The sequence below is a fragment of the Rhodnius prolixus genome, unplaced genomic scaffold (genome assembly GCF_049639745.1).
Source record: "Rhodnius prolixus isolate KJV_2025 unplaced genomic scaffold, Rpr scaffold_4, whole genome shotgun sequence".
NCBI classification, from domain to species: domain Eukaryota; kingdom Metazoa; phylum Arthropoda; class Insecta; order Hemiptera; family Reduviidae; genus Rhodnius; species Rhodnius prolixus.
Genome location: NW_027411614.1, coordinates 30,250,247 through 30,273,079, shown reverse-complemented (window position 1 = coordinate 30,273,079; position 22,833 = coordinate 30,250,247). Strand labels below are relative to the sequence as shown.

At 31.1% G+C, this 22,833-nt stretch overlaps 1 protein-coding gene across 5 annotated transcripts in view; it reads left to right on the top strand.

Annotated features, from left to right (window-relative positions):
* Positions 1 to 22,833, top strand: part of LUBEL (Linear Ubiquitin E3 ligase) — a 37,331-nt gene that overhangs the window by 6,742 nt on the left and 7,756 nt on the right. For all 5 annotated transcript variants that reach the window (XM_074130213.1, XM_074130211.1, XM_074130214.1 and 2 more), the window contains exons 3-22: positions 3,378 to 3,510; positions 5,039 to 5,193; positions 6,307 to 6,447; positions 6,647 to 6,722; positions 8,555 to 8,619; positions 9,006 to 9,113; positions 9,289 to 10,585; positions 11,042 to 11,121; positions 11,239 to 11,349; positions 11,448 to 11,582; positions 11,943 to 12,038; positions 12,286 to 12,549; positions 13,872 to 14,064; positions 14,699 to 17,421; positions 17,502 to 17,699; positions 18,955 to 19,233; positions 19,311 to 19,400; positions 20,564 to 20,691; positions 21,264 to 21,474; positions 22,048 to 22,184. In XM_074130213.1, the coding sequence (XP_073986314.1) occupies positions 3,378 to 3,510; positions 5,039 to 5,193; positions 6,307 to 6,447; positions 6,647 to 6,722; positions 8,555 to 8,619; positions 9,006 to 9,113; positions 9,289 to 10,585; positions 11,042 to 11,121; positions 11,239 to 11,349; positions 11,448 to 11,582; positions 11,943 to 12,038; positions 12,286 to 12,549; positions 13,872 to 14,064; positions 14,699 to 17,421; positions 17,502 to 17,699; positions 18,955 to 19,233; positions 19,311 to 19,400; positions 20,564 to 20,691; positions 21,264 to 21,474; positions 22,048 to 22,184 (6,620 nt within the window). The remainder of the gene's footprint in view (positions 1 to 3,377; positions 3,511 to 5,038; positions 5,194 to 6,306; positions 6,448 to 6,646; positions 6,723 to 8,554; positions 8,620 to 9,005; positions 9,114 to 9,288; positions 10,586 to 11,041; positions 11,122 to 11,238; positions 11,350 to 11,447; positions 11,583 to 11,942; positions 12,039 to 12,285; positions 12,550 to 13,871; positions 14,065 to 14,698; positions 17,422 to 17,501; positions 17,700 to 18,954; positions 19,234 to 19,310; positions 19,401 to 20,563; positions 20,692 to 21,263; positions 21,475 to 22,047; positions 22,185 to 22,833) is intronic.

Here is a 22,833-nt window from a genome sequence, read left to right as displayed (position 1 = left end):
TCGGCAATAGCCAGAGAAAGTTGAAAGTTGAGAAGTATTCTTCTCAGTGCTTTTTGGGTACCATTGGTGCCCTTCTTTAAGGAGGGAGATTTTTGTTCGTTAAAACGACCAAAATGACGTTAATTGTTTATGTTGATTAACCGCATAAATAAATATGGCTCCTACTTATTTTTAATTGAAGGATAATTTGTGTTTATTGTATACAAATAAAAGACTTGTCATCATGGAGCTTAATGTTTTTATGCAGGTTTCTTTGTCATCCTTTTTGGGTCAGATTCACCTAATAATCACATTTATCTCTTTTAATTTCATTCCATCATAATCAACCAAAATTTTGCGAATAGATAAAAATTTGGTATTAAATTTTTAAAGAGAGTAAATTATTCAAGAAATTGGCAACAGCTATCAGCTAAACTTGTATTGCTTCCTGCTGCTCATACGCATTCTTTTTTAAATTAACTTAGCACCTCTAATAATAATTTTTACTTAAATAATTTCTTTTAAAAATAATAGAAATGTAATTTCTCTATGAAAGAGGGTAATGAGTTTAACATTCACTGTCTTTTTACAATTAAGGTCATCTTAGTAAACTTATTTTAACTTATTAACTTAATTTAACTTAAAATTATTTTAGTGAGTGATGTGAGTTTTAGTAAAACATGTTAAGTGCTTAGTTAAGAACAAAATTTGATGCCAGATCTTATCCTTATTAACTCAAATAAATACTGCTTATCTACCTATTGCTACATGATAGCGTAGGTATGGTACTTAAGGGAATTCAAACTATTTCTTTTGATGAAACACAACCGGTGACCCTTAGAAAAGTTCCTGAAGAAGAAAGAGAAATTGGAGTCGGCTTTAGGAGTAAGCTCTTCCTGGATCCAAGTTGCTCCTCCCTTCTATTGCCCTCCCTAAATATTCTGAAGAAAACTGTCATAGAAAAGCTCTAGTTGAGAGTATTTCTCTCCTACAACTAATTCTCTGCCGTAGGTACCCAGGCTCTTCAGAAGCCCCAGGTTTTTGATGGAAATGACAGAAAACTGTCAAGTTTTTAGTTTTCACCCTCTGTTTATACAAATGCATTATCATTTTCTCTTTTTCCAAAATTCTAAAGTAAATCTTTTTTTTTTTTCATTGAGAAATGGTAGGTATTAAGAAGGCAGGCGTAGTGTCATGATTGAACTACTAATATTAGCGTATTTGAAACGCAAATAATTCCACTTTCGGCAATCCTGAAAACAATAAATATAAAATACGCGAATAATTTTGGCAACAGTCTGCTAAGAAATACCACTTGGAATTTAACTGTTTGGTAGAACTATTTAAATTTTTATTAACTTCAATTTTTTTAGTACTTAAATGTTTTTAAAATTATAAATAAAATAATATTATTACTCTTATCTCTAAAAATTTCTATTCCTTTTTTTATAGGAACTCCTTTGATTATATCAAAACATTTTGTTTCACAGATTTTAAGAATTCTGCGGGAAGATTCGTATAGCATATAATTATTACTTTTAATAATCGAATAATTTGGTTTCGAATACACATATTTTGTGGAATCAATAACTAGTTTTGTTTAGGGTCTTATTAAAGAAGTAAGGGACACTGAACTTCGTTATTTTTAGATTTAGGTATCATTATTAGGTCTAGCTTATATTTAGACACGATAGAATCATAGATTACTATAAAATAGTAATAATTCAAATATAATTCAAATTATTATTTCATTATGTAAATAGTATTAATGTGATATTTATAATTTAAAATTAAAAATTCATTTAACATTTGAACAGACTTTCATGTTACTGTTTTTTGAAAGTTATTTAAATTAATTTAATTCAATAATTTTTATTAAAAAAAATTACCATTTAAGTGATATATCCGCTAACTATTTTTAACGTGGGCGCATCAGTAAAAATAAGATGTTACGAGGTTGCCAAGTAGGAATCTCAAGGAAATGTATACTCTTTTCTTCTTTTTTTATTTTTTGTAAAATTTGACAGCGTTAGGTCAAACATTTTCGAATGAAACTAAATATCTAAAAACAAAGATTAAGACTATGCCTAATCAAATTGTCATATTATGCCAACAAAGCGGAAAATTGTGTTTTTCGAAATTGAATTTAGATGTGAAATAAACTTTTTGGTAATTCTAGTGTAAACAAATATTTTAGCAAATGGAGTTTCATTCTCCCTTGCCTTTCTAAAACCTGACGTCTACATATCTGTTTGTGATATACAAGGGAAGACGAAACATAGTATTTTCGCACACTGTTTAGATGTAAAGAAACAAGCGACTATTTAAAGTGAAAATTTGGGTCAGAATCGTCGAATGGAAATGCCCTTTGTAAATGATTTACTCTTCTTAAAGAAGATTTTAACATGCTCTGAAGAGGACATCCGTGTCTTTAAAATGTTATTAATTAAGATCCAGTACATCTTCTCTGATCTTAAGAATCCATCTAATGTTGAACTGTTCACCATTTCTTCTTGTTACCTTCCTCTTGGTACATTTTATTCCAAGGGAAAAATTTAAGAATTCCTCATTTTTAGAATAAGTGAGTTTATAAAATTCATCAAAATTCTAGGATATTTGTGGTTTGGTAATTGAAATAATTTTAATTCACAATCAAGTTGATGTTTGAAAGTGAAAAAAAAGAAAATTGTAGGAAACTGGGTTTCTTAATGAATGAAAGCAGAATGGGATTCTGAACATATTGAATATCTACTTGTTCGGATATTATATTTCATAGATTATATTTTCAGTTGATATAAAAAAGAGAATAAAGACATATTTTTATTCTCTACAAACTGTTACCAAAGTACGTTGTGGCTCTTTTCACTTCTCCAGTTTGTTTTTCAAATGTTTTGAAATTGTTAGAGTAGAAGTTAATGTAAGCCCCAAATACTTGTACTTATTAACAACCTCAATTGTCATCCTTACACCAAAACAGGAGCCTTAGTGCCTGTAAATAAATTTTTAAAAATTGGTAGGAACTTTATGGAAAGAAATAATATTATTCGTTTGTCCAAAAGGCAGGGAATACAGTGGAATTCAGATGAAAAAATCTATAAAGAAAGCATAATTATTCGGGTCTTTTCACTCCTAGCCCTATTTTATCTAGTGTTGAATAATTGGGTCACATGCCGATATGAAATTCATGTAGTATATTATTATTTTCGAACCAAAATTGAACCTACTTCGATTAAACCAGAAAATAATATGCCAACAGTGTTGATTAAAGAAACGTCTCTGTAGCTAGACACTGAACCCTTAATACCTTTTTTTTATGTAAAGGCGAAAAACAATGTACTCATTAAAAGAGGTATGAATTTAAATTCTATTTAATAATAATAATAATTTTATAATTTCAGCAGGCAAGAGGAAGCGTTCTTCCACCTCCGCCACCACCCCCTCCGGACGATATTCCTTCTGTGGAACCTGATTATGAAGTAATAGAGTTTCCTGGACAACAAACATACTCAAATACTATACATCGTAATTTAGGTGAATAAATTTATTTTAATCGTATGCAAATTATAAACTCCATATCATTTCTCTTAAAATTTTGTCAATTTTTGAAAATTTCTTTAAAAAAAAATTAACTATTTAGAGAAGTACGTACTTTTAGTTTCAAAAATAGTCTGTCAAAAACTTAATTATAACTTTTTTAAGGCTTCTTTACTATTAAAATTGTTGATAACTTCCTTAAATTTGTTAGAAATGATAGTAAAAACTAATTATCTTAATTTATTTCATCTTTCATTAGAAACAGATTGCTTTTAAAGAAGCAATGATCAAAAGTCCTATAATGAAAGCGTAATTCAATTTGCTGCACTTAGCTTTGACCCCTTAAAATGTTTATTTAGTTTGGAATTCTTTGTTGGCCTCTCGTACTTATAAAAAAAAACAATAATTTGTTTCCATTTTATTGTTTTAAAACTTTTAATCTCATAAAAAATTGAAATACTCAAATTGTAGCATTTGAAAAAACCGAGAAGTGGAGAGCTGTAAAATTATTGTTGTAGAATTAAGCAGATGTAGAAAAAATGTAGCAATAGCATTTACTTCAACAAATTGTTTCCTTAAAAAAAAAGTTCTTGAAGTAAAGATGAAAATACGAATGCATATGACAGTGTTCAATAAATTATTATCTAACAACATCAGTTGGCATTGAAATGTTATTGGCTCGGAATGTTGAGGAAAGCCGATCCAGAAAAAATAAAGCAATTAAATTAAACCAAAAATAAAACTTCGCAAGAAACAACTTCTTAACATATTTCGTATTTTTAAATTAAGTTTAAAATATTATTCAGTCCACACAAAAAATAGATATTTTTTTCTTTAACAATTAGTGATTGAAAAGAGTAAGGATTGAAATCTAAAAATAACTGCGTACTTAATCCAGCTCTAAATTTTGAAACAATTTGGAGTAAATGTTGATAGAGACTAACTAATCAAGTTTTTTGGACAATTTTATTTAAGCATTAAATCAATATGATTAAGCTTTATTTTTGAAGTTTAAAATTTTAATAGTACAGGCCTTTATTGCTGCTCAGTTTTGTTCATCGTTAAAACTAACTGACACATTATGCTTTATATAATAATTTTCTTAAATGCGCAACACTTAATTCTTTTCAAATTATTTAAAAAGACTTAAGCCTGTAATTTACGAAATACGAGTATATACGCCGTGCCAGCAAATTTCCCATAGATTTAAATGAGGTATTCTTTATCAAGAAAAGAACGAATTAATTTAGCATATTAAGATCGTTCTGCAAGCTTTGGATTTTTTTTTTAAGAAAAAGGTTAAAATGATTGAAATTAATCCACTTAAATTTTAACCAAACCATATTTTTTCTATAATTTATTTATTAATTATATGTTCGAATTAAGGGTTTATTTATTAATTATATGTTCGAATTAAGGGATGTAAAGTACAATACCATTAATTTTTATATTTATTTTATCGAACATGCTTTCTTTCTTATTTTCATTTAATTTACATATATTTTAATTTTTTAAATAAATTTAGTTGATGGGAAACCAAAAAGTGATGGAAAACGATGTGATCTTTGTGGTTCTTCTGCCCCAGCGGTACGCTGCACTCAATGCAATCAACAGACTTTCTGTGTTTCATGTGATGAAATGTATCATAGGCATCCTAAAAGACAAGCGCATATAAGGAAGGTAAAGTAAAATTTACGTAGAAATTACTATTTTTTATTTTCAATGCCTTAAATCTTCAAAAATAATAATAGTAATAAAATAAAATACATAAACAAATAAAATAACAATTCTTTCACTTCAGCTTCTTATGTTCTCAATGTTATTGAAATTAAACAAATTTTATTAGTTTTTATACTTTTCATCTGTTGATTGAACAAAGGCAATTAACAATTTGAATATAGCTTTGGATAAAAAATGATTTTAAAGTCCATAAGTTAATAATTCCGATGACACTACTCTCAATTATTTATTTTAAATTCATTGAGAACTGGACTTCCTTTATCTTAATGAGAATATTTTCACTCTGCATGTAATGTCTAATCTACATCGCAAGTACAGATTCCGTCTTTAGGTATGTAGGAACACTTTAAATAAGTAATTTCTTGAAACGAATAATGTTGGCACAAGTGGTAGCTGGTCCAGAGGAATTCGATTGTCCGAGAATATATTGGAAAATAGTAGAATACTACTTCGCTCTTACAATATTTTTTTTATCAACATGTGAAATTGCATTTATGAGGTAAGACGTAAATTTCAGGTTTTCATTGGGCTTCTCTTTCTATAAAAGCATGTGTAATATCATACGCACCTATCAAGCGTAGTGTCGAGACTTTCAGGCCCATAATGGTCGTTTATTTAAAGGATAGATTTTTCTTTTCTCTAATAGTTTTGGTTATCGAACTGTTTTGGGCATCATCAATCATCAGTAGGTCTTGTTAATCATGAAGGCCTTGTAAGTATAAAAGGCTTAAGTTCATCTTTCAATATATCAATGATGATGGACGATCGCTGATGAATGGGCCGATGTCCAAAAACTGAGGATTAATTAAGACTTTTTTTTATCACAGAAAACATTTTTTAACCCAACTAATTAAGCGATTTACTACTATTTACTAGAGATAATATAAGAGATAAAACATTTCAATTCAGAAAGATTATTTTTCTGTAACTTTAATAAAGATATTTTTAAATTTGGGCCTGAAAAATCTGTAAATTTCTCACTTCATTTTTATTTTTGCTCTTTTTTCTTTAACTAAAAAATCATATTCCAACTAAATTTTTTATGTTTGGTAGGAACTTGTAGATGGAGCAGGTGTGGGAAGGCAGCTCAACAGACCACCACTCCCGCCCAAAGGAGAATCAACTCCAGCTCCAGTACCACCTCCCAGGAGAAATAAACGTTTTATAGCACAAAGAACTGCCCCATTAGATCAGGTATGAAGTTGAGAAGAGTTTTCTAATATGTTAACAGCTAATCAGTATTTCTAGTTAATAAATTAGTTGAACACTGATTTATTTTTGTATTAATTTTTAGAAATAAAAGTAAGGGGAATAAAAAACCACACCTCATAATTTTCTTTATAAAATTATCCATTAAATCTATATAGTAACCCGATATAGTAAATTATTTCAGGCGGAGGCAAGTAAGGTAGGTTTCGTTGGTAGTCTCAAGCGTATGATGAATGCAAGGCCTCTACCACTTTTGCCATGTGAGTAAATTCATTCTTTAGTCAAACAATAGAAGTAAAAAAATTATGAATTTATTTTTGCATTATTTATAATTTTAGTTTCTATCAATTTCTGATTGAAACATTGACAACTTTCCGCTTATGCCAATGTGATATTTTATAAATATTAATTTTTATGTGTTGATATGGTCGGTGTATTATTAGAAAGGAAACCTTACACAACCGTGGCACAAGTATTGTTCTCTCTCTCTCTCTCCTCTCACTCTCTCTCTCTCATTATATATTGTACATATATTTGGTATTTCAATTCTACATAAAGAATTTCCTTGCCCTTGAAAGCTATTCACATAAGGGTGAAGTTTACAAGCATGAGGTTATATTAGGTTTTAGCCCATCTACTTCGTCCTCAAAACTTCAGCAATCTTATTATTCCACCTTATCTTGATACTCTACCTCCCAACAGCTGTAGGTCTATAGAAGTTTACTGTAGCGAGCAAGTCAGCTCCTGAGGCGCAGGAGGTGCTAAATCCAAACTGTGATATCTGGCTTTAGGGTGTCATCAGCAAAGGTATCATGTCGTTAGATCTATGCGCCAAAACTAATATGAATACCTAATATGACTTAAATGATACGATATATCTGTTTAATAATTCTTTACCGGAAAGACGCTATGCAGAGGCTGAAGCTGCCAGTGCTCTGCCTGAGATTAAAAGCGTATTTATCCATGATCAGCGTTCTTCACAGAATTGATTGCTTAAAATTATATAGTAGTGACACTTCTTGGAAAGAAAGGCAGATTCAATGGTGGCCATCATAATAGGATACGATTTATAAGGGCTTTCCAGTCAATCCCAACTTGCATTTGATGCAGGACTGGTAATATTTAAACTATCTAGTAGCTGTCATTTCCTTCTGTGGGAAAATTTTGAGGGAGATGAAAGAGAGTAGTTGCTTCGCAAGTTCTCTTAGAAATCCTTAGGGTATGCGCTTAAAAAAAGAATAATGGAAGGTAATGAGAAGATAATTTGCTTACGAAATCTTGGTAATGGATGGTTTCAAGTTGTTAAAAGAGAAAGCTTGCGTATTCTTGCACCAGATAATTACGAATTCGATCCTGATGGTCTTTCCTTGTATTCCGATCTTTGCTGTGAAGAACTGGAAAGAATAACTTAATCAACGCCCAGCTTTAACCAGTTTGATCCATCGCAAACAAGTTTTGTTCTAACAAGATAACGCTAGGCCCTCAACTTTCCATAAGATCAAAGAAATGTTAAAGAATATAATTGCATTGCATTTACTGTACACTTAACTAGACTCTACTCATGTTTCGGATCATGAAGTTGAATTGAAATGCAGGCATTTTTTGTACTAATTCCAAGGAGTGCTGTCAACAAAGGATCCAACAGTAACAGAAAGATTACTTATTACTGTCCATCACAATCAATATTGTTGGACATTCCTAATGATAATAAAAATTGATTCGTAGCTTGAAGGGGGTCTATTATTTTATATAGGAACAATACACTATTCTGACACTGGAGCCTGTTCCATAAATAAATTTGTTTTTTCATATTGGTCTTATTCAAAACTTTTCTATGTCAAAAAGAAAACAATCATCTTAAGAAACAATATACTTAAGTAACATATTCCCGACAATTATTCGTCTCCAATTTCTTACTAGATCTACTTCTAATTATTATGGTTGTAGATTATATTTTTCTAATTTTGTCGATTCATTTATTTATTCTAACATCCATCATTCCGAAATCACCTCATTGTAGCTATATAAGTAATTGTAAACATTATTGATTTTATTCAGTTGTTATCATTTGTCTCTTAATATATTTTTTCAGTTTCACAAGATCGACAGATTGCCGTTCCCCACTCGCCGATGAACTTCCAAGAACACATAAACCCGGTAATTATTTTTGTTTACTATTTATTAGATAATAATGCACAACTGTGGAAGAGCTTTTGGTGAGGTTTAGTGAAATACGTTGGATGTCAGTTTTATTGTAAATGTAGGGAATCTTAGTAGCTATGATTTGATTTTTATCTTTACTATTTTATTACTCATTTACTAATATTTCTAATTTAATATTTTCAAACCTGTCAAATGCAATAAAAGAGATGCCAAAACCAAAATTTAATAATTATTTAGAGGGCATTAAAAAGATTTCTATCGATTCAGCTTATTTTTTTTTAATATTGATCAGAAAATTTGACCATTTTTAACTTTTTAAAACTGAATAATTTCAGCCAAGTTTGAAAGATTTTATAGACTAAAATAAAATATTGTTTCAGTTGCATGTTAGCAGGGAAAATGGTATGTCTGAGTGGGATATGATTAAAGGTCACAGATCAGGAAGTTTTTCTGCACTTAATGGACCAGGATTTTCACCAATGATGCAGGTTATTACATTTTATGTTTGCTAAAAACCAAACTTAAGATAAAAATCAGAGATCAACATTCTTTCTTATTGCAGTAAACAAAGCTTTAATAGTAGGGACCCACTTTTGTACAGTATGGAATTTTCACCAAATTTCTAACTATCTCCTATTTAAATATGTAAACGTTTGGTTATAGGCGCACTCTATGGCCCAACTGAATTGCCCAAGTTGTCATCATGGTGTAATGTGGAACGAATGGGGTCATGGGAATTCTCCTATGGGTCCTTGGGGAGGTATGCCCCCTCCAGGAGCTTGGCACAGTTCTACTTGGTTAAATCAATCAACATTGAGAAGAGAGGCCAATCATGGGAGTTCTCGGAGGAGCAGCTTTAGGGGCAGACAAAGAGACTCAGGAAGCAGCTGTTCAGACGAAGGTGATAGATTGTCTACAAGGGGTAGTCGAAGAAGAAACGTTATTTCACCGGCTCTATCTAGAAGAAGTAGGCCGACAGTACAGAGTGACTTTGAAAGTGAAGATGAAGAGGAAGAAGAAGAAGAGAGAAGAACATGGCGATCTCCTACGAAGTCAACACCTCATAATGTCTCACCTGTAGATAATAGAAGGATGTCAAGAAGAGCTTCATTAACGGAAGGAATTAACAGAAATTACAGGCATGAAGATGATGACATACTTCCGTCGCATGATGGTCGAAGGTTTAGCTCTACCCTTACTCGTAGAGGACAAAGAATCTTTGCTGAAAATCATAAATCTGGTAGGCGAAATGATTTCGAAACAATGTCTAATCAAAGTGGAAGAAGATTCCAACTAAATGAAGAAAGATACAGGAAAAATGAGTTAGAAGAAAGTAATTCTGCCAAAGGAGAATCCTTTCAGGATGAATTAAGTTCTAGAAACAGCCAGCGAGCAGCATCTGACTTTGAAGATTCTCTATCATTAAGTGGAAGAAAGAAATCCGAAGTAAATGGATTGCAATCAAGAAAAGAAAATATAGATTCATCTGCGTATAAAAAAAAAAGCAAACGTCATGAAAGATTTGCTGACACGGGAAGACGTCGTTCTTCTCCAATTAACAATCGTTATGAATATCGAGGAGATCCGTCAAGTGATTCTGTAGAGGAACATTCCTTGAAAGAAATTCATATTAAAAAAGAATCTATTATTGGAAATGAAGAACGTTTGAATGAAGGAGGAGATAACTTGGAAGAAGGAGAACTGGGACCCATACCGGAAACAGAATGGGACTGCGAGCACTGTACTTTTGTAAATGAACCAGGAACCAGAGTGTGTGCAGTTTGTTGTAAAACAACACTGAGACCGAAATCAAATAAAGCAAAGGAAGTACTGAAAGTTCAGCCAAAAGCAATTAACTCAGATGAATTTAATTTAGTACAACAAGTTGATAAGATGACTGTCAAGGAGCCTCCTGTAAAAGAACCTACTAATTCATCAATTAATAAGAAGAAGATAAGAGGTAGGAGGCGGACAATATCATTCTGGATAGGCACTAAGTTATATACATAAGGAATGCAATTATAAAATATTTGATATTTACAACTTTTTCTCTAACCTTATTCTTTTAGTTGCTTAAACAAAAAAAAAAAATTCCTGCTTCTTCAGTCCCAAAAATCCACCACAAAAGTCCGGAGGGACTGTTTAATAAATTTTATGAAATGAAACGAATCTGCTGCTCTCCTTTTTTGACATAATTTTGTTTTTGTAGAGTTTTTTGTTTTAATATTTACGTTTGTATGAAATTTTTGCTTAAAAATTGAAATTCTGTCTGGTGACAAATGTTTTTGGCATGTGTATTGCTAAAGATACTCAAATTTGCTGAGGTTGAAGACCCAATAAGACGCCGAAACGAAGGCGTAACTAAGATCCACCATTGGCCTATCTGATTTTGAGCAAGAAATGAAATATGTTGTAGGACCTGAAGAAATAAGAGAACCTATTAGGAATTTGTCGTCCAAAGGGACGTCTCCGCCTCCCCAAAGCATCTCTACTCAGGTAAAAGAGAAAACTCCCCATTGAATATGGAACTCTTAAGATTTTTAATCCTTTTTGATTTAATCTAATCACTAGCACAGCTTTTGTAAGCTTCTCTTCATTCTATAAATTTTGTAGACATATGATGTGACTGGTCACAAACTTAAAAGGGCTACTTCCCTTGCTGAGTATGATTGGAAAACTCCGCAGCGTTCACATAGCAGGCAATCATTACTCAGTGATACTCAGGTCAGTATCTTGTAAAATAATACTTAATGTTTCAAACATAAATTACTTGTTATATAAATTATGTATTAATAATATTAATGAATTCTTGTAATTTTTAGAGTTTACCAGTCACACCACCCAAAGGTAGAAGTCCTGATCGATTTAGCCAAAGCGATGTAGCATCCAATCCAATTTCTCAACCGCCACCTCCTCAGAGAAAGTCTTCTGAACAAATTGGACTTACTTCGCAGAGGGTCATTACTTTGAGTTAATGCAATATGAATCAATTTAAACTCTACAAATGTTTACTCTATGCATTGTTCCGTTGAGCAATATTTATTTCTGGATATTTTAAACACGATTATGAATTTATAAATTTTTTAATCTCAACTTATTAGCTGATGCAATTTAGTCGATCCAAATTTGTTTGTTTTATACTACAGGTTATATTTTTGTAACTACACTATTATTAATAAAAACAGTCTGAACGTAATACGTTCATTTTACTAACTTTGTTTTTTTTTTTTTTTGAGGTGTGGTTTTCAGAAATGATTACTAACAAAATAATATGAAATGAATTTAACAAATTATCAGTATTATTTATTGAATTGCAGAATCCTAGACGAGCTGGCTCACAAGCACCAGATTATATTAGCACTCTGGTCCAAAAACAAGTGACACAAGGTCTGGAAATGGTCAAATTATTAAGAGTAAGCATTCGTAAAATATATCTGCTTATTTTTCTGGAAAACTATATCACATAGGAAAAGCTTGTCCCTTTAAATTGAAATTTGTTCAAACTTAGTACAATTTTATAACTGATTAATTAATAAAATTTGTACATTACAGCTTGTTCTGCCTAACAATTTTTTTATTTCAAATAATTTAATAACTTACCATTTTTTCATTGTTTACATTTCAGATTGTTAATCGTTTTTATTTCCATAAATATTGCAGGATGCTGAAGAAAATCAGTTTACTGCTGACGATTTGGCCGTTGCTTTGACTCATTGTGAAGATGAAGATCCTATTTTATGGTTGCAACAGAATTGGCGTAACATGATAGACACCGTAGTTACGTTAGCCACTAATTATGGCCATGAAAGGAAAGAAAATACTGTTGGAACCATCTCAGCCTCAGAAGCAAGAGATGCCCTTAGGCTTCACGATGGTAATGTCTGGGCTGCAGTGACAGAATGTGTTGACCAGAGGCAAAGAAAGGTATGTTAGAATTTTGGATATAGCGCTGAAATTTTTAGTTACTATAAAAATTAATTTTTCTTTTATTTTATACCAATGATTAGGGTATGTTTATTTACGAATGATTAGTCAACATTTTTATTCCTTTTCATTTAAATTATGCTGAGGTGCTTTTTCATATTTCATCTTATTAAACTTATTATTTACAAGTTTTGCAAATATTCATGTGATGTCCAGAACGGTCTTTGTTTATTGATTTTTCTTGGCCACTTAACTAGGGGAATACCAAAACACTTTCTGCACTTAATACAATTTAACTGTTTTATTTAAACGCTTGTTAGCCCTTCAATATGTGTATTTGGATGTAATTGATTTCCTTGGTTTCTCAGGACCTACTTAACATCTATTTTTATTTATGATAAAAAATTGTAATTTCTATATGTTAGTTTCAATTTCTTAAGATAATCTCAAGAACATGACTCGAAAAATGCATTAGACTACAAAACAAACTAAAAGTTACCTTTACATGAAGATAGGAAAAAAAGAAAGAATATAGACAGTCCTAAGAGCACAAAAGAAATCTCCAACGAACCCACGGGGAACAAAAAATAATCAATTTCGAATATAAATTCCGAATTATTAAATCAGCGAATAAATTGCCACACTACGGATTTATTAGTTTATTTTGTAAAACTGTCCGGTAGGACAGTTGTTTAAGGGGCTAAACGTCAAAAACTGCCCAATCCAACTTTGATATTTTTCTCTCTTTTTCTATGAAGATAGAATTCCCAAATCTTCTTTAAAATATAGGGCACGTCCTCGTTCACAAGAGCAACTTCTTAGATTTGATAGATTTCAAGAAAAAAGTTGCCAAAATGTCTAACAAAACTTACCACCTGGGTAAGTTCTGCAGAAGTGCGAAGCTACAGAACAGTTTTTTCTAGTTTTCTAATTTTTCTAACGAATCGGCTACGTTTTCATTTGGACTTAAATCTAGCATATGATAGGTCAACTTATCTATTACTTTTGTTTTTAACTTCAAAAACAAACTTTAACTTTGAACTTCAACTTTATTATCAGTTTTTATCAAAAACTGTTACTTTTAGGAAATTCTGGTTTCAAGAAAATTTAAGTAAATTATAGTGATAGAAAGTTATGTTAGAATTTAATTTATATCATTTTGTTTATTTTATTTTACTTTTGTTATTTTTTTTTAATAATTTAATCCAGCTTATTTTTTATTTTGTAATTTTCTCATCGCTGTTTGTCACTTTCAAAGTTCATCTTCTAGAAAGACTAAAACGAAATTATATTTTAATGAAGTGTACTTAATTTCATTTTAGTACGCAGAATTACTGTCGAGAGGAAACTTTTCAAGAGAGGACATAGTCACAATGTTGACATCTCATCATGGAAATGTAGAAGCTGCTTATACAGAACTAAATAAGAGCCAGCTCAAACCGTTTCTGATGAGAATATGGGGCCCGCCGCAAACCAATGACAATGACAGCGCAGATTTCACAAAGTTAGCACATGGTACTTTCACAAATAATGCATGTTGAACTGATTATAGAAAAAAAACGTAAATATGGAGGCCATATCATTTTATATACCTGGAGTCATTCTCTTTCTACAGTAGTGACAAAAACAAAAAATTTCTTCTGATTTGGATTTTCACACAACGATCAGAAGCACTTAACACTGTACTTACTGAACTGTACTGTACTGGTTGTGATAATTATGCACCATTGTGCGCGATCGCCCCCAGCTTATACTATTAAACAGCTTCAGGACTGTACCTTACTGTTAGGCATTTAAATCCTTCCTCCAATAATGCTCAGTCTAGTCAGTCACTTCTGTCTTTAAATTATTGTTCACCAAAAATATTTTAAACAAAACGACAAAGTCACCCATGTGTGCATTTAGCATGCCGAACTTAAAGAAAATGTGAGAAAATTTTAGTAAACTTTTGTCTGATTTTAGTGGTGTATAGTCAATAGCAAAAGAAATTCGTTCCAAAATAATATTTCTAAATGTGAAGAAAATCGGTTGAGCTGAAGTTATTTTAGTGAATTCTTTATTATAGAAAGCAGCTAAAAAAATTTTATTTTTCTGTTTAATGATATTTTTCTATCAAATAGATATGTTAAAGATTTTTCTTATTTTACAGATAATAATGAGTGGATGGGCAGGGGTGGTGGTAAGCAATTCCGCGAGGTGAGTTCTTATAATTCTGACATTAATAATGATCGCATTCATAAATGGCTTGAAAATCAAATTTACAAGCCAAATTTATCTCAATCGATGATGCATTTAAATTTAATTGGAAAACTTGATTCAGATGATAGAATAAGTGTAAATTTAAAACGGAGACAAAGTGTAGCTAGCAACAGTTATAAAACTGGGAAAAATTCAGATGTTCACAGATATTTGCAAAGTTATTTTGAAGCTAATGATAATTCGTTACAAATAAACAATAAATGCACTAGTATGGTCAATTTAAATAAGAATATTGAAATGAATTTAGTTGATAGAAATCTTATAATAGATGCACTAAAAGTATCAAATTTCAATGTAAATAAAAATAAAACTGATGAATCTGTGAGTGAATTGATGGATTCTTTGAGTAATGAAGACAATGCTTCAAATGTTGGAAGAGATTTTGCCATTGAGCCACAACATATCATTAACGAATACGAAAATTTACAAATTTCAAATAATTTAGTTGAACAAATAAGTAACGAAGAAATAAATTCGTCTTCAAGTCAAATTTCAAGCGAACCTGTCAGCAATGAAGAATTTTTAAATCAGATCCAGGCACTAAGAGAAACATTTCAGTTGAGAGAGGATGAAGATATCGTAGACGTGGATCTTGAAGTTGAACATGAATTATCTAGTAGTGAATCCTATGAAAGCTTAGCATCGGAAGATAAGGACAAAGAACAAACTGAATTTGATGAGGAGGACGTTTTTCCTTACATTAAAAATTTAGAGGATGGACAAGTTATAGATGAAAGTGCAGAAATGTGTGAACAAGTGAATCAATCGCGAGGATCAATAAACTCCCAAGAATTAGAACCGAGTAGTAAAAACCAAGTAACTAGACTTGAAAATTCCACTGAAACTGATATTAATAATAGCAGTAAAGATGAAGAAAATGTTACTGAATTCCGAATTAAACTTCCATCAAAAAGAACTTACAGTATGGAGGTTGAAGGTTCCCCAAGGATAGAAGTGAAACAATCAGATAATTACACGGTGCATGTTAATAAAGTAAATGTAAACGCCCCTTCTTCAAATGAGGTTCCATACGGGAGTTTAGATTTACCGGAATCTGAGATTGACAGAAATTTAACTGCTCTTAAAGAAGAAATAACATTAATCATAAACGGTAATCGAAGTGAAAACCTTCCGACTTTAGTGTTTCGAAATGAAATTATAACAGATAATAATAATACTTCTGAAACCTTAGATTATGAGATTTCTAATAATTGTGAAGTAGTTAAGAATGAAGTTATTGAAGAAGCTGTACTACCTAAGCATACTTATCATGAAGAATCAATAAATAAAGAAATTAATGAATTTCCTATTCCTGTGATCGGTACTGATATGAGTATTGCTAGTGAAAGAAAAGGCGATCATTTGTTAGATTCGCTTACAGCCTCTGTACCGAAATCAACATCTAAAGCCTCTGATTCTTTTGATACTGTTGGTGAAGCTTATATTGAGGTTAAAGAAGATAGTTCACTAAAAGCCGTTCCGAAGGATTTTAATGAAGAAGTTGAGGAAGAACCTCATGAAGATGTAGATAAAAAGTTACAGGAAACCAAACTTGGTTCAGAAAACTTTACAGAAGAGTTAGAAAAAGTGAATACTAGCGCCTCAAATGGGGTTGAAGTCTTAACCTGCTTAACTACAAAAGTAGAGGAAGTTTTGACAGATACTAGAGAAGATAGTAAACCTAGGTCTGAAAATGTTATAAATAGTGAAGAAACCATCACATTATTGATCAAAGAAGACCAAATTTCAGTTGAGAATACTGTCGATCCAAAGAGTGATACTATAATTACTAATGTTGACCCAAAATTAACTTTTCATGAAGAAATATTAGAAAAGTCAGTTGTTTCAGACGATCAACATCATGAAATATGTAAATCAGGTATTGTAGAAATATCAGAAAATAGTTCAATTAACTCTCCAATTACTGTAGTATATAATAAAATCATAAATGAAGATAAAAGTCATTTGGTATCTTATGCATCAGATGGAAATTCTGATAAAGATATAAGTTCATTACTTACAGATTCTGAAAAAGATGTAAGTTCAATCTCTGAAGATCTGATAGTTAGCACCAAAGAAACATTGAAAATAAATGGAAATGAAAAAGAGAATATAAAAGATAATAAAATTTTAAAAACACAATATTCTGAGGAAAATACACTAAACAATAGTAGTGAACTTATTAATTTGCTAAAAGAAAGTCTATCAAAGGAAGATGTTGTAGAAAGAATTGTTAGTACTTTGTTTCAAACTGTTTTAAGAGCTTCCGTCGATTTACAATCTTTAAATGATCCAGAACAAAAATTATCTTTGAGGAAGAAAAAAGTAAGTGAAAGTAGTAATTGTGCTTCAGAATCCGAAGAAAATTCTGATAATGTCTTTTATGAAGCCGTAGAATCAGATAAAGTTAAAAAAGAAAATCAACGAGAGGAAACCCTAATAGACGAATATAACAGTGTTAGAACTAAGAAAAACAACCAAACATCTTTACAGGAGCAAAATAATGAAGGGAAGAAAGTGCAGAATATTGTAAAAAGAAATGCACAAGTAAAAGGTATTGATAAATTTGATCCTGTAAAAGAGAAATTATTGGGCGATAAGAAGGAACGTGAAGTAAGTAATATTCTTTTACTAGATAAATGTGTATTTTTTTTTTTTTAACTGTTATCGTTGATTAACTATCTTTTAATTAGAGAGAGATTAGAAAGGTTTTGGCGGAGGGCTTAGTCGAAGCTTACGATCAGGCAGAATTGGCAGTTCTATTAATGGAAATGAAATTTGAAGAAGAACAAAGTATAATTGCTGCTAAAGAATGCACTTCGTTGCAAGAGGCAATAACATTTTTACAACAAGAATGTTCTTTGTGTGCAGGAAAATACTCTTTAAAGCAGGTTAATGTATACAATTTTTCTATATAATTAAGAACAATAAATAGCACTTTTTATAATTTAGGTACAAATTTCTATAGACTAAATTTTAATTGAAAAAGAAATGTGAAGAATTCAGTAAAAGTGTTACTTAATTAACAGAAACATGGAGTTAATTCTATTTATTGTTTAAATAGCATTAATTTAGAAAATGTATAATTATAAAGTCCAGACTTTCAAATTTAAATTTCGTACCATTTAAGTCTCTAATTTTATTTTGCAAGAAAACGAAACCATTGAAAATATTGTGTTAACTGATTCCTAGAATTTTTTTTTTAATTTTTTTGCCAAAAACACTTGTGTTACTCAAGAAAAGATGGTATTTGAGTTTCAACTATTTTTGAAGTAGACACTGCTTGTGTAGTTCTCAGTTTTGAAATCAATGATAATGTAACTTCACAAAAAAGTGCCCCTTCTTATCATTCGTTTTGGAACTAAGCCTCAAATCTAAGTTTTTGGGTTTCTAAAACCTAATCTTAACCTATTTGATGATAATTAAAAAGCCTTTGAAATCTCTCTTGTTTTAATTTATTTATTTGATATTTATCTGTAAAATGCATACATTAAATATGTATGTTGAGAATAGTACCGGCGCGATGCTCATGAGAATTCGAGATACCCAGTGGTAACACTTGAGGTATTCTGGATATTAGATTGTTATTAAGTTCGTAGTAAGTCGCGAGGCGGCCAGCAGCAACTTAAGCCGACAAGGAGTTAGTCTCAGCAAGTTCAATGTAATGTAATGTCTTTTTTCAAGAACTTGCTAAGATAAATAAATAATAATAACATATAATAATAATAACAAGTTTGACTGAAGGACAAGAGCTCCGTGACGTGTAATAATTGTCGTAGCTTTCCAGAGTAATTTAAGGTCAGATGTCAGTGAAGTATATACAAATCGAATTTTTGGGATTGGCGTTATTCTGGCTCTCGTTTGAACCGATCTGTAGTAGTTCAGTTTGTCAATTGGGCCACAGATATACCGCCCATTAAATCTCACATGCAAAAAATTAGAGTTGTGATTTATTAACTAAATCCTATCAACTGTTAAGACTCAAAATTTAATTACTAATGGTCACGAAGAAGAAATAAAGTCAAGTAAAATATAAATATTAAAAAAGTAAAACAAAAAAATTTATATTGATATAAAATAATATTAATTTTTGACATTCAGTCACTCATGTAGTATAATAGAAACAAAAATTACTCTAATTTATAGATGGTTTCTATGTTGGAATGTGATCATCGTTGCTGCTTCGATTGTGCAAAAAACTATTTCACATTGCAAATAACCGAACGTAGTATCAATGATTGTGTCTGTCCTTTTTGTAAAGAACCTGAATTAGGAAAGCTTGGAGAAGATCAGGTTTTGGATTATTTCAGCAACTTAGATATTTTCCTTAAAGCTGTAGTTCAAGAAAAAATACATGAATTATTCCAAAGAAAACTAAGAGATAGAACACTAATGCAAGATCCTAATTTTAAATGGTGCGTCAAGGTAAGTTCCAATTAAATTATCTAACCACCCACATAAAAAAAAAACCCTAGCTTAATAGTTTTTACCATTATTTTCAGTGTTCATCAGGTTACATTGCGAATCCTCGGCAAACACGTTTGATTTGTCCTGATTGCAAAACTATCACTTGCGCCAAATGCGGACGACCTGTAAGTTTCCTTAATAATATATTTTTGCCAAAATGGCGTTTTCAACCTTGTTGTGATAGTGCGCTTTTAAGAACAAGTATGTTTTTTCGGTTTTACGTACAATACAAATCTCATAGGAGTAATGTAATTAACTTTATATAACTGTTAACTGTCTGAAATATTACAAGATAAAATGCATTTACAAATTCAGTTTTAAACTCATACTCAGCTAATAAATTGTTATTAGGATCCGAATCTGGTGAAACTGTTGAACACCGTTGTTATAATTCTCTTTATAAGCGCATACATGTTTTCATAGATGTAGGTGCATACTTTAAACTTACTGTGTTTTAAAACATAAGGAAGCAAGAAACAAACTTGTCTTGATTGATGTACTGTGCTATCACCAAATATTTTTGACTATCATAAAACATATTAAGCTTTTGTTTTTCCATATTTTTCTTGTTTGTATACTTGTGGAACCGACAACTGCAGAATATTAATAAGAATTGAATATGCCCTTTAAGTTTGAAATTAAGGAAATTAGTTCACCGAAAGTTTCTGCCATTATACTGAGGTGTTTATGTACAACTTCGAAAAAGGAAAGATATTTAGACAAAAGGAAAGCGTGCTTTCTTTATTTCGTCGCATCGGATACCAGTTATTTTAGAAAAAATAAAAAACAAAACAGCAAGAAATAGAAATACCAGTCTAAGAATAAAGAAAGTGGCAGTTTAAGATGTATGCGAAGTTCAGTTTATGAAATTAAGCCTGAACAGTTAAGATTAAGTTTGCATTGTAAAGCTTACACGTTTGTTTCACTTCACCGTGCTCCCCAAAAAATTGTAAACTACAAAGTCTGGCTCATATATAAACAGTAAATATAAGAATTGTGAACCATTATAATTACCCGTATTTGCGCTCGAGAATTTAATAAAGTTAATTGAAAGCCAAGTTCCCGCGCGAAGGATACTACCCATTTGTTGTGTAGCAGTTGATATCTACCAGAATTGTAATACTAATTGTAAACTCATAGGAAAATAGGTGCTAGATTTAGTCCTAGGTTCCTGGACAGATGAAAAATGATCAAAATTTCTGTTTATAGCAATTTATTATTTATTTTTTAATTACTACGGAATGAAAACAATTTTTTTTTGAGTGGATTTTTTAATTTTTCATTTCAGTGGGAAAAAGAACATGAAAAGATGACGTGCCAAGAATATTCTGCGTGGAAAGAATTCAACGATCCTGAAAATCAGTTGGCTAGACATTTGGACGAAAATGGTGTAACTTGTCCAAAATGCAACAATAGGTAAGAACGTTTTGCAGTTCTACAAATTTCTCTTTCAAAAATTTACTTAAAAAAAAAATACAACCTTGAAGTTATTCTTCACGAAAGACAAAGTCCTTTTATTTATTCAGAAAAAGTAGCTGAATCTCTTCCCCCTCCCAACAAAAATATGTCTTCTAAGTAAAGAAAGAAAATTTTGGGGGATAGAAGTTGTTCTGTTGTAGTATTCTTTACGTTTATATTTCAGACTCTTCATTTCGGTCAAATTTTAGAAGGCATTCATAGTTTTAATTATTTCAACTCTCTCATTTGCGTCTATTGCCGTTAAGTTGCTCTGCTGCCTAGGCTTCAAGCATTCCTTCTTTCTTACTAGTTCCATATTTTCGTGGATTTTCGTTATTAAAAATATAACGGGTAAAGACCCGTAGGTGTAAAGACGGTGGCCCCGATTACCTACTTAAGCTTCTTTGTAATAATAGTTATTCATTTCATCTCCAAAGATTTTCATTGTCCATAGTGATAAGTAGTTTCCACGTATACATGTTTCATCATCATTTATTACTGAAGAGCACAAATGGTTAATTTTTTTGCAGATATGTTTTGGCAAAAGGAGGTTGTATGCATCTTACCTGTCCTCAGTGCAAATATGAGTTCTGCTCTGGCTGTGCTAAACAGTTTCTAATGGGTTCCAAATGCAAAGTTTCAGATTACTGTGAAAAACTTGGCTTACATTCACACCATCCTCGAAACTGTCTTTTCTATTTACGGGATAAAGAACCTGCAACATTGGAAAAACTTTTAGATGTAAGAATTTTATTATTTATTTAAGTTTTGAATGTAGGTGCTTACAGATAAAAGTAATTCTAGATCGTAAAGTATTTTGTAAGTTGAATTTTTTTTTTTTTTAACAGAAATTTGTGAAGATGTCTAATAATTACAAACTTTTCCTCTTCTTTTTCATACTCCAATCATACACTTAATTCATGGCCCTACGTCTATAGCTTTCATTATACGCATGCATTTCGAGATTGATCGAGAACTGAAGAAGTTTTGATTGTGATTATGAGATAATTAATTGTACAATTAAATGGAAATTATAGACGGTATTGATAACATCATTCATAATTTTCACCTTTTGTCAGCAGAAATATTTAATTCAGCTTATATTGAAATTAGAAACCTTAAACTGTAAACAATTTATTTACTTTATTTTAATAAAATTCAACTTAACCACTATCTATTCATCTATGCTTTTATCATTATCTTAAAATTATCACGTTCGAAATTAATAAGTGTTTTTGCTTGAAACTTATCATTAAACAGAAATATTAATACTTTACTAAACAAATTTTAATGACCGTAAGTTTTAATATTTAGGAAAATGGAGTGAATTATACCCGTGATGAAAATAATGTTTTCACAAGATGCAGAATACAACTTCTTAAAGAAAGTGCCGATGGTAGTCTCACTGAAGCCATTTGCGGATATCCTGTTGAAGGACAAGGCTTATGCAGGTAAAAATAAAACGTTTTTGGTAAATTTCTTAACTCACAATCTTTAAATAAATACCAAAATTTATGTTCCAAAGGTGATTTAAAAATGCTTTATGCCACTGTAGTAGGTAGCATCATGTTGTATGAATGCGAGACTAGGATGATAGGCTACCAAGAGTGAATTCATTTACTGTCTACAGAAATGGGCCTTTGGCGTATGGCGTAGGTTAGAAAGTCAAGACTAGAAGGGTTAGAAATTATTCAAGAAGGGAACAATGGTTGCAAATAACACTTCTTTTATATAGAAACTAGAAGACCGGATTTGATTGGCCATTATTTTAGATGTAGGTCACACAAATAATATTGATGATTAAATGGGATGCTGGAGTTGGGGAAAAAGCAGAAGCCTGAGTTGGTCCTTGGAGAGAAATGGTTAGGAAAGGTACGACGAAATATGATGTTCGTTACATGATGACACACTAGATGGGGAGGTGTTGCAAAAAAAGAAACCTGAATCAAATTTAGTTTTGACAAAAAAAACATTCGGCATTCGGAAATTCGATTCAAAAAAGAAATGTTCTAGCTCTCTTTTTCATCTCGCTGAAGGTCTTTTCCTTTTTTTTCTAATAGAATCTGATGTTTTACCATTCGTTTCTACAGTACGGGACGG